Source organism: Lepidothrix coronata, unplaced genomic scaffold (assembly GCF_001604755.1).
Source record: "Lepidothrix coronata isolate B3197 unplaced genomic scaffold, Lepidothrix_coronata-1.0 Scaffold12, whole genome shotgun sequence".
Lineage (NCBI taxonomy): Eukaryota > Metazoa > Chordata > Aves > Passeriformes > Pipridae > Lepidothrix > Lepidothrix coronata.
The window spans coordinates 7,231,196-7,243,349 of record NW_016690192.1 but is presented as its reverse complement, the minus strand read 5'-3'; the positions used below and the strand labels follow the sequence as shown (position 1 = coordinate 7,243,349).

Here is a 12,154-nt window from a genome sequence, read left to right as displayed (position 1 = left end):
GAGGAATGATTGGACTCGATGGACTCAGGGGGCTTTTCCAACCTAAACAATTTCATGATTCTGTGACTTGCGCTTAAGGAGTAGTGGAAAATTTGATGAAAACAGATTAAGTTCAGTATCAAGAGCCTGAAGTCCCCTTGCAGGAAGGGCTGCCCGGATAAATCGGACCTGAGAGGGAATCTGGGAGCTGAGCTTTTGGGCAGAGCCTGTGGCTCTGTTCCCTCTGCAGCTCCAGCTACCCTGCACGGCGAGGAACTCGGGCTGCTCCCAGACAGACCGGAGGCAGTGCAGCACTGTGGGACCTAATGAACGGCAACAATGCAAATTAATGAATTCCCAACGACTGTAGAACCGCCGTCCCCTCCCACACACTCTTCTCCCGGGTGTCGCTGCCCAGGCGCGTCCTGCCCTGGCAGAGCTCTGCTGCCACCTGCTGCCACCAGAACCTGCTCCCGCTGGACTGAACACAAACCATCGATCCCTCATCTCTAAAATGTGGGAAATTGGCTGATGTGTAGAAACTCCCATTGCCAGAGAGGTGCTGCTCGGGGTCTGGGAGCTTTGTGTGTCTGTGCTGCTGTGCAGGGACACACTGAGAACTGGCAGGAGTGGGAAAAGCCACCTGAGAGTAGCTTTAAAGTCTGGCTGGGGTGGCTGTTGAGCAAAGGGAAAATGGGTTGTGGAAGACTTTTCTGGGTGAGCTGGGGACCACAATTTCTGAGGTCAGAAAAGGGTCTTTGGTTGGAACAATTTGTTTTCCTTATTGGATTGTTTTCTGCAGGGGCAGGAACTGAACTCAGTGGTCCTTGTGGGTCTCTTCCAATGCGGGAGTTTCCATGATTCTGTGTTTCCTTAGAAATCTGAGACTGGGAGGCACTGGGAGAACTGGGCTTGGACCCCGATGCCCATCCCCCTGAAAGGGAGGGAGCTCAGGAAATGCTCAGGGAAGGGTGATGTGAGTGAAGGTTCTGTGGCTGTGTCTCACCGTGTGCCTGCTGGATGGAGCCAGCCTGTGTGTCCCAGCTTAAAAATAGGAGACAACTTGTGACTGGGTGAGATCCCAGCAGGGATCCGAGATGGTGCCCAGGTCTGATGGTGCTGTTGGCACTGGATGAGGAGAGGGAGGTGCTGGCGTTTCCTTGTTGTCCTCTTCAAAGCTGCTCTCAGCAGCCCGCAGACAATCAGAACATTGTGGGACACTGAAACATGTTCCCTTTCCCACCCCACATTCTGTAGCCTAAGGCTACAATACCCCAAGGCTATTTTCTGGATTTTGGTACGATGGAAATAAAAGATTGCTGGGGACAGAAGGGCAGGAGATGAGCTCCGGTTCCTGTTGTAATGACTCACTCCTGCCCTCAACGATGGCATAGTCAGTGCACTTTTTGGGGGGGTAAAACAAGCACTAAGCAGCGACAGGTTTATTTTTGGAACGTTTTGCTCTGTGGTGGGCACACAGACATGTCACGGGTCTGCTTCCCACTTAGCACCTGACACCGCATTGCACAAGAGCCGGTGGCTCTTGGGAGTTTCTCCCTCTATTACAGGAAATCAATCCGAGCTTCAGGCTTTAGGTGTAGAGGTTTAAATAAAATATGAGCTCTCCTCATGGTTATGATTATTGGCACCTTGTGCCTCTCCATCTCTGAAGTGTAAGTGTGGCAGGGGCAGCGGCTCAGCTGACTCTGGCTGTCCATGCTGGTCCCTCCTCGCTGCCATGCCAAGCACTGGGATATCAGAGCCCTGCTCCCCATGGCAGGCTGCAGGTTGGGTGTTTGTTTCTGGCTCAGCTGAACTGATGTGTGGTGGCTCCATGCAATGAATTCCTTGATGAAATGGTTTAAATATTGTCCCATCCTTTAGCTGTTTCATTATTTCACGCCAAGGGAAGTTTATATCCATTATAATAGGTGGAATTTGTGTTTTCTCCTATTTTTCTGTCCTCATTTTGTTGTGCTTAAAGCCCTCCAGAGTTTCCAGAGGAAGGGCACTCTTCCAAGTACAGCCCTCATTCATGAGATGGATGTGATGGCTTAGCAATAGCTAAGCCACTCTGGTACATTTCCCAATGAATATTGTACAGGCTGGACTGCACTCCCAAGTCTCGGCATTGCTGAGAAGAAACATCCTGTCCGGTAAGCAATATGCACCACTGACATACAGCCTCTGGTTTAATAATAATTTATGTAATTCCAGAGGAAAATCCTTTTTCTGTCTTCACCTGCTGCCTCGTACCTTTCCACAAGAACTTGTGACATTCAAAGCAATATTAAGGAGATGGATGGAATGGCTGTGAAGATCCAGCTCCGTCTCCCACACGGAAAAGAAATCCTCCAGAGGAAAAGCAGTGGAAGTGGAGCCCAATGAAGACAGAGCAGGATGGGTGCCCATCCCTGAGTCTCCCTGCTGTACCTCCAGTCACTTGGATACCACCCTTCCGAACCCTGGGAGCCTTTGGGGGCTGTTAGTGCTGTGCTGTGCCTCATTTCCTCAGGGAAATTACACAATCCCTGCAAGTCCCACGGGAGTCCTGACAGAACAGAAACAATCCCTGGCAAAGTCCCCACAGAAAAGAGATCTTGTTATTGTCACCCATCCCTCCTGTAGGTCCCCAGTGCTGTCCAGCACCTCACAGCTCCGGGAATTTCCCAGACAATTTTCCAGAGCAGCAGCAGGAGCAGGCCTCAATCCCCACTCCCTCTGTGCTCTGCTTCCTTGAGGGGCTCTCCCAGACAGCTGATTTCCATTTAACATTTCCTTTTGGAATTTTTCTGGCTGTTGTCAGCTCCATCCCAAGCAAATCCTGACCAACAGTGGGACACTGAGCCAGCATCTCATGGCTGTGTCCCTCCCAAGACAGAGATACTGTCTAGGACACGGCTCTCCATCCCTTCTTTAAGGAAGCCAGAGTCATTCTTTTACCTCTGTTGACTCACAGCTTCTTTCCTGCTTTCTGACTGGAGGAGGGTCATGAATCCTTCCCCGAACACAGAAGCCTCTTGGCTTCTCATGTCACCTTACTTATGCAACAATTCTCTCTTAGAAAGAGATATTATTTAAATACCTCTTAGAGACAAGTATTGGAAATCTTAGAAAATATCTGAAAATAGGTAACTGCCTTTGAGTAAACAGAGTGAATTAGCTAGTCATTCCTAGTTAGGATTTCATTGTGGCTAATAAATACCCCATAAACACCAAAAATGATAGTTTATAAATACCTCATAAACATCAGAAATGATGGTTTGTAAATCAGCTCTGAAAATCCACATTAATTATAGGATTCGGGCAAAGGGAATGACTTGCAGGTTATGAGCCTTGCCACAAACAAGTCATTCTGCCTGGAGAGACAGGAACAGTAAAGATATGACATAATGATTAGACAAAAAAATCCACAGCAGTATGAAGTAGGTCTAAAGAGACACTTTTTGTTGGTCTAGGATAGGAGGGAAACATTACAAGGCTGATAGAAGTGGATTTAAAAAAGGTAGGAGAACACCACAGAGTCAGTGATGCAGCAAGGATTGGAGAAATTAAGACATGATAACCTGGAAAACCACAAATCGTTTGGGAAGAATGAGCTTGGGGAAGGACTGAGAAGTGTTTCCTTCACAAGTGCTTTGACTAGAGAAATTCCTTAACTCAGAGACAGAAACACAAATAGGAATGATAATGTCTGCAAAAACTGGTTTTGTTGCCCGGTGTGCAACAAGCCAATAATGAGAGAAGAGACACTGGTGATTTATTTCAGAGTTGAGTGCCCAGTGTAATTTCACAAATCCAGCACCCCAACTATCAAAACTTTTTACTACTTATACATTTTAGGTCAGTGGGTTTCTTGGGTCACTGGTCACGATTTCCCCCTGCCAGAATCACCTTTTACCCCATCAGAGCTGATTTCAGCACAGTTGCTGAGTTGGCTTTATTAGTTTCTTCCTTATCTTGGGAGTTCTGCCAAATGTCGCTGTGGCCTGTAAATTTTGCATTCTTTGCATCCGCTATCAGTGGAAATCCTTCTTCCTAAGCTTTGTTAACCTCGACCCAAGGTCTGAGATCACTGGAACATGTGGAGCCCTAAACCTTAACAAAGGAATTATACCCACAAGTAATTTGTTTTTCTAACACCTGAACATCACTTAGAGCTCGTTCGTTGCTGGTTCATGGATTAAATCTCCCTTCTTGTTGATTAGGCTTGAAAGTATGCAAAGATTAAACAACAGAGAACATCAATTCTGAAGAAAATTTTACACACTGCACGTTTTGCAATATGACCAGGCTGTAAGAAAGCCACATATTACCCCAACCATGAACAATTCATGAAATGCGTTAATTTTTGAGCGCCCTCCACCGGCGCCGGCGGCCATTTTGGGGCGTGAGGGCGGGCGGCGCCTGGGCGGGAACGGGCCGTGAGGGAGAGCCGAGCCCATGGCGGGGCCCTGCGGGCAGAAAAGGGTTGTGAGGGAGAGCCGAGCCCATGGCGGCGGCTGTGGCGGAACGGGGCGAAGAGGAGCCGGGGGTGGCTCTCAGCCCACGGCCGCCTTCTCCTGTCAAGCACCGGGCTGTGCGTGCTGCACTCTGCCCGCAGAGAGAGCGTGCGGAGAGGCGGCGTTTGAGGAAATTGCTAATAAACCGGGAGACACGCGACTCGTGATTGTGATACACAACGACTCTGTTTTATCCGTCAGTGTGAGGGAGACAAAGTCATGGAATCACAGAGTATTCCGAGTTGGAAGGGACTCACGCGGACATGGAGTGGACCTTGATGGCCATGGCCTCAGGGCTCGGTGATTTCCCCGGGGAGGGCTGAGGAGCCCCGTCAGGGCATCCCTGCCCCGCTTAATGACAGCGGGGGCGGAAAGCAGAGCTGTATTAAGTGTTTTAAAACACAATCAGACTTAAGCCGGGAGATGCTCAGGGTGACTTAAAGCCGGCAGAGCCTGTCAGTGCTTGGGCGTCTGCGGCGAGGGGGGCTGAGGAGACGCGCCTTTGTGCGTGGAGTGAGAGGGATGGAGCAGCAGAACTCGGCTCCAGCGGCTGTAACTCAAGTGGTCGTGCTGGTAATTTATTTATTTTCATGGGGGTTTTGAGGGGAAGGCTGGATATATGGAGGCACGGAGCCTCCCCTCCCTTCCGCGGCGGCGGAGCTCCGGGCGGGGGGCGCCGCTTCCCTGAGGTTGGAACACACCTTCCCGGGGCTGGAATACACCTTCCCGGGGCTGGAATACCGCTTTCCCGGGGCTGGCAGGCGATTCCAGTCCCGTTTCGCTGCTCAGTGGAGCTGATGGCTACAGGTGAATTCCTTTTCGCTTTCATGCGATATATGGCTGGGGGAGACGGAGAGATAGTGGCTTATTTCAAGGAAAAAGGATGGGAGGGGAGTGATTTATAATTGCTTATCTCAGTAACGTACCGTAACATTACCGGGATGGTATGAAGGATTCATTTTTCTTTCTCTCTTCCCCCTTTCCCCCTCCCTCTCCCTTTTCCCCTCCCTCTCCCCCCTTTCCCCCCTCCCTCTCGCTCTCCACAGCCCACCTCTGCGTAGGGCTGTGTAAACTTGGAGGAACTCGGGTATTTTCAGTGCAGACCTTCACTCGCATCGCCGCGCAGCCAAGATGCCCGAGCAGAGCAACGATTACAGGGTGGTGGTGTTCGGAGCAGCCGGGGTTGGCAAAAGCTCCTTGGTCCTGCGTTTTGTAAGGGGGACTTTCCGGGAAACCTATATCCCCACCATCGAGGACACGTACCGGCAGGTGATCAACTGTGACAAGAGCATCTGCACGCTTCAGATCACGGACACCACGGGCAGCCACCAGTTCCCTGCTATGCAGCGCCTCTCTATATCCAAGGGGCATGCCTTCATCTTGGTGTACTCCGTCACCAACAGGCAATCCATGGAAGATCTTCATCCCATCTTTGACCAGATATGTCAGATTAAAGGGGACATCCAAAAAATCCCCATAATGTTGGTGGGGAACAAAAGTGATGACACGCAGAGGGAGCTGGAGGCCAGCGAGGGGCAAGCTCTGGCCAGCAAGTGGAAGTGTGCTTTCATGGAGACATCGGCCAAAATGAACTACAACGTGCAGGAGCTGTTCCAGGAGCTCCTGAATCTGGAGCAGAGGAGAACTATCAGTCTCCAGGTGGACGGAAAGAAATCCAAGCAGCAGAAGAAGAAAGATAAACTGCAAGGCAAGTGCTCTGTTATGTGACTGCCTTTGGCTCTACTCGCTGCACAGTGTAGTCGGAGCGTGGATTCCCATGGAAAACACATTTCTGCCGGATGATTTGGAGGGATCCATGCCTTACAGAGCTGTTGCTTTTCTCTAAAACCCCCACTGGATTATTTTACATGTTGGTTTTAAAGAGGATGCCTTCTGCATGTTTATTTTTTTAAACCAATAAATGTTCCATGTTAACAATTACCTCTGACTAGAAGTTTTTAATGCAAGAAGTTTTACAGAGGAGAAGAATGTCTGTCAGAGCAAACATCTCTATTCCTGTGAGTACACGCCAGTTTTTAAATATCTCCAGCCTCTTAGCTTGAAGGAAATCATCTTTAATATGTAGACTTCAAAAACTGTTTTCAGTAATCTGTTGACCAGAGAAAATCTCTAGCAAAGTGAGGCATCTGCACTAAAAATGAACATTTATGTGGCTCTGACTGCTTAAATTTTTGACTGACAGACCAAAGCTGCAGTTTTTCCATGGTAGAAATTAGGATTTCCCATGTGCTGTGCAGTTCCTGAGACTCCTGCAGTTCTGGGAGTTACAGCTTTACCAGGTTATAATCAGGCTGTTTGCCTTTTTTTCCCACTGTTCTCTGACTTACCCTGTTCTCTGAGGCAGGACGTTCCACGTGCTCTGGCTCCAAATCCAGGGGTGATTCTTGGTGTCCTTAAGCAAGAGCTGCCTCCCTGATGAAGGTAACTGTGGTTGTAAATACTTGACTGATGGTTGGGCAAGGATAGGGAATTGCCAAGATAACCATCACTTGTTTTCAGTCCGAGGCTCCTTTTCTAGTCTTCCTGGAATTCTTAGATATTTGTTTTCCCCTCTTTATTCCATCCAAGTTACCCGGGTTTAGGTGAGACTTGAGACAAGTCAGTTCGGGTAACACTGCCTGGGGAAGAAACCTGGAAGGTGCATGTTTCAAGGAAACTCCTCTCTGATGGGAGCTTTTACCAGACATTTTCCACATATGAAAGGATTGGAGGCATGGGCTTAGTCCGTCTCTTATCTCACTCCCCCAGTCTGGGTTTTTTGGCTGTTGTTAAAAAGAGCTGACCTTGGTAAGTCATCTGCAGTGCATGGTTGAGAGTTCAAGAAAATAAATGCGAGTATTCGCTATCAGGCTCTGCCGTGGATCTTACTCCTTCCTGGAGAGGGCTGTCCATCCTGGGTACAGCTGCCCAGGGCTGGAGTCCCCATCCCTGGAGGGATTTAAAAGCCACATGGATGTGGCACTTGGAAACAGGGATCAGTGGTGGCCTTGGCAGTGCTGGGGGAAAGCTTGCACTCAGTGGTCTGAGAGGGCTTCTCCAGCCTAAACCATTCCATAATTTTGTCTCCTACTTTGGGTGAATATTAGCCCTACTTTGGGTGTGTAGTAGCCTGAGAAGACTGTAAGACCTCAGCGTTGGTCTGTAAATTTCATTTTTACACAGCAAAAAGGGTCTTGATGCAGGAGACTGAGAAGAGAGGAATTGCATCTTTTTATAGCACTTTTCTAGTAAAGTGATTTTATTGTTGAAGATGAACACAGTATGGAACAGAAGGTGCTGAAGAGTGCACCCAGGGGTTTCAGGCCCTTAGTTTGAAAGTCTTCATGTCTAGTTTGAGCCAAGGGGAGGCTGCAAGAAAGATGGGGAGAGACTTTTTGCAAGGGCACAGAGTGCCAGGACAAGGGGGAATGACTTCCCACTGCCAGAGGGCAGGGTTAGATGGGATATTGGGAAGAAATTCTTGGCTGTGACGGTGATGAGGCCCTGGCACAGATTGTCCAGAGGAGCTGTGGCTACCCCATCCCTGGAAGTGTCCAAGGCCAGGTTGGAGAGGGCTTGAAGCAACCTGGTCTAGTGGAAGGTGTTCCTGCCCATGGCAGGGGATGGAACTGGATGGGCTTTAATGTCCCTCCCAACTCAAACCATTCAGGGATTCTGTGATTCTCTTAATCACTGCTGGGTTTCAGTGTAAGGTGATGGAGAAGGGCCTTTTCTCCCAGCTCTCATTTGTTCCTGTTGCAGACTAATGCACAAAGCCATGAAGTTTGTATCCATGTGAGTATCTCACATATTTGAACAACTCTTAAAATTGGTGGTGGTGCCTGGTGCTCTCATCTCCTGTGTCTGTTCCTGAGCTGCTTTCCCAGTCTCCTCAGGCTGTCTCTACACACACATAGGGTCAGTTGGCTCTGTGTGTGCCCAGGCAGTTTGTCCCAGTTCCAGCTGGAGCCCTCACACCATTTGTGTCAGCAGAAAATCTTATTCATTGTGATTTCAGAAAACCACGGAAGTTCTGCAGAAGGGTTTGGAGCTGGCAGAAGGTTGAAGGTTGTGCTTACTTGCCAACATCGGCACAAAGGCTCTGCTTCTGATTTTCCCTATTGGAGAAGGCACCCCACAAGCTCCCAGTGCAGGACCTGTGGTTCTGGCAAAGTTATGCAAAGCTCCCTGTGAGTCGTTTTGTTATTATTACAAAAATGATTTCAGTTCCATTGCAGCCTTCGAAACCCCTCGAAGACATTTTCTGTCTAAGCCTTTTTAAAATGTCAGGAGACCTAATAATGTCTCTACAACTCCCACTGCCTTCATGGAGATGCCTGTGCTAAGGATCTGCAATTACTCACCGAGCCAGGATGTTCTGGAATGTGTCATTATCGCTGTGGTATTCCCTGTGCGGGGTGTGGAGATCTCCGAGGGCTGGGATCTGTCAGAGCAGAGGGACAACTCATGGGAACAAAATAGGTTCAGTCCCACCTGCACCTGGGAGGAACTCTGAGGGAGCTGGGAGGGCTCAGCCTGGAGAAAAGGAGGCTCAGGGGGGACCTTCTGGCTCTCTGCAACTCCCTGATAGGAGGGTGGAGCCAGGGGTGGTCGGACACTGCTCCCAGGGAACAAGGGACAGGGCGAGAGGAAACAGCCTCAAGTTGCGCTAGGGGAGGTTTAGTTTTTATATTGGGGAAAATTCCTTCATGGAAAGGGTTGTCCAGCCGTGGCACACCTACCCAGGACAGTGTTGGAGTCCCATCCCTGGGGGGATTTAAAAGCCACGTGGATGTGGCACTTGGGGACATGGGTCAGTGGTGGCCTTGGCAGTGCTGGGAATGGTTGGACTTGATGTTGGAGGGCTTTTCTAGCCTGAATGATTCCATTGTTCAAAGCTGCCTTTGGTGGCCATGGGAGGAGGTTCCATAGGACATGTGGCCATGGAGAGGCCAGGGTGGAGGTGCTGGGGTGCTCCTGGGAGCATCCCAGTTTAGGAACCTAGACCAGATGGGGAACAAGTAACACCTGCTGTGGCTGCCCTTCATGCTCTATAAATAAACCATGTCTTGGGTGTGCCAGCTCAATTTGATTGTAAATTAAAAGCATGTCAATAAATATGTAATTGTGTTTCGATATAAACTGAACCAATCTGGGGTTGTGTGTGTGTCTGTGTGTGTGTAATCTCTTGTTCTTACAAGAAGGGAAATTTATTTTATTGGAGTGGATGCTGCTGGGATGCTGGGCTTTGTAGTGTGAGGAGTATATGTTGGAAGGAAATGCCCCCACCTTATTTGAATAAGTGCAGTTTAAAAAAGTGAACAGATTTTTGGTTTGTTTTTTTAAGTAGATTTGATGAAAGACATCGACATGAAATCATCTGTCAGCAGTGAAGAAGCGGTTCTGCTCTCTGATGGAGCTGGTCTGGCCTTGCACTACAGGTGTTGGTCTTACCATTTTCCAGCACTGTGCTTTTCCAGGAGCTGGTGATAACATCTTTTTTATGGAGCTATTTATGCATCCTGTAAACCCTTCAGCTTGCAGACATGCCCTGACACTGCTCATGCCTGGTGAGCAGGACAGGAACTCACTAATTCTCAAGTTGTTTTTCTCCATTTTTTCCCCCCTCATTCCCCGTCATTCAATCAAGTTTTGTTCAACCCCAGACCTTGCTGGTTTTCTGAAAGGCTCTTCATGAGGTCAGATGTGGAGAGACAAGGTTATGGAAGATGCTGGCACAACTTGTTGAGTTGCTGTTAATGCCTCCATAACATTTTTTTGGGATAAACACATTTTGTATGTGTTTATCTACTATCAGCTATTGTATGATCATATGAATATTTAGATTAGAAGTTGTCAAATCAGAAGTATTCTAATGGACAAAAATAATAGCACTGCAGGCCTGATTTTTTCTGAAGGAATAATAACACCTTTAATTTTAAAGCTGTTCCAAGACTTCCTCTCTGCAATCCTGAAGTTCAAATATTTCTCAATTAATACCTGTTATTTCCATGCAGCACTTGTTGACTGGCTTGAGGCATCTTCCTTCCTGAGTCCAACCAAGAAAATCAGTGTCAAGAGAAAGCACCGGGGAGGAGAATCACAAACAGCTTTTCTTGCAAGAGAAAAATGTGAGCAGTAGCTAGAGTGTCCACCCACACATCTATTTTAAAAACAAGAAGACAGAATATTGCTATATTCCAATTCCTCTTCCCAGAGCAAAGCAGGCACACGATTAATAGAACAAACAGCTCAGAATAATAAGCAATATTGCTTTATATGCAGGGTCCACAGCCTTGAGGTGCCCAGCATGCTCTGGAAGAGTAAAAGCTCATCTTAATCATTGCCTGTCATCCTGTGCAGTGTTCTGTGGCCTAAATTAGGGACATCAAAAGCTTCTAAGAGCTAATGAAAATTCTAAAGAGGCTCAAAATGAACGGCATGTAGCAGCCTCCTTGTTAATCATGCTGCTCCGTGCCAGGTTAGACCTGCCAGTCCTAATTGTTTCCTTTCTTTCCCCTTTGGGAAAAATGATGAGATGTAGACGAGTGGAGGAAGGAGGGGAAGGCCCCAGTGCCAGCCCTGCCATGGCTCACTTGGTTTTGTTCTGTGTGAGGCCTTTACTAAGGATGATAAAACACTGGCACAGGTTGCCCAGAGAAGCTGTGGCTGTCCCATCCCTGGAAGTGTCCAAGGCCAGGTTGGATGGGGCTTGGAGCAACCTGGGATAGTGGAAGGTGTCCCTGTCCATAGCAGGAGGTTGGAATGAGATGAGCTTTAAGGTCCCTCCCAATCCAAACCATTCCAAGACTCTATGATTTTATGTCTGTTGGAGCCCAACTCCTATTTGGCTCCAGTGAGAGTTAAGCACTTGGGACCTCCAAGAACAGCTGCAGGTAGAAGTAGCCTCATTGCTGCTGTGAGTAAATACAGAGAAAAGTGTGTGTGTGTGTGTGTGTGTGTGTGTGTGCACGCGTATACCAAGTTGGGAAAAGTCTCCTACCAGAAGTTATTGGATCCATTATTAATGACTGAAATTTAAACTGTTTAATGTATTTATTATTATTATATGCTATTATCGCACCCGTGATGAGACCCCTGCATCTCACCAGCTGAGCCTGTGATTTCTCCTCCAGCTTAAGGGACACAGTTTTCCTACCCTTGGATAGAGGTGCCCACAGGTACCTCCTGCAGCCCCTTTGGGTGGGAGATGGGGGTAGGACGTGTTCGGGACAAGCAGCGGTGGGACGTAGCCCTGGGGCACCATCACGTCCTGGACACCACGATGGGGAGAGCTGGGCAGCAGAAATCAAAACCCTCTTCTCCCAGGGGAGAACAGACAAAGTTGGTCCCTGAGCAGGGAGGCCTGTGCTGGGCTGTTCCTCTCCTGACTGGGCTCCCGGAGAATCCCTGCTCCCACCCTGCCATGTCTGAACAGGGTGGGAATCAGTCAGAGCACCACGCTGGAGCCTCTGGTCCAGGGAGCAGCAGGAGCTTTCCTTTTATATCTCAGTGATGCATTTGTGCCTTTCAGGCTAAAAATGTCTAAGGATGGAGATACAAAGACTCTTCTCTCCTATGTTATGGTTTTCCTTTATTCCTACGTGTCTTCTTCCAAGCCCTGTATCCATTATCTGCCTCAGGCTGCCTGTGGGCGCCTGGCTGGCGAGGGA

At 48.6% G+C, this 12,154-nt stretch overlaps 1 protein-coding gene across 2 annotated transcripts; it reads left to right on the top strand.

Annotated features, from left to right (window-relative positions):
- The first annotated feature begins 4,404 nt into the window (after positions 1-4,404).
- On the top strand, positions 4,405-6,644 carry DIRAS3 (DIRAS family GTPase 3). Of its 2 annotated transcripts, none has more exons than XM_017805284.1 (2): positions 4,405-5,288; positions 5,528-6,644. In XM_017805284.1, the coding sequence occupies exon 2, from the start codon at positions 5,613-5,615 to the stop codon at positions 6,207-6,209; it is 597 nt and encodes a 198-aa protein (XP_017660773.1). In that variant the 5' UTR covers positions 4,405-5,288; positions 5,528-5,612; the 3' UTR covers positions 6,210-6,644. The 2 variants fall into 2 exon arrangements, with proteins under 2 accessions (XP_017660773.1, XP_017660772.1); XM_017805283.1 differs by having other exon boundaries at positions 4,405-5,054; positions 5,528-6,422.
- Positions 6,645-12,154: the final 5,510 nt, after the last annotated feature.

Coding starts and splice junctions, on each gene's coding strand:
- DIRAS3 (XM_017805284.1), top strand. CDS start 5,613: ATGCCCGAGCAGAGCAACGATTACAGGGTGGTGGTGTTCGGAGCAGCC.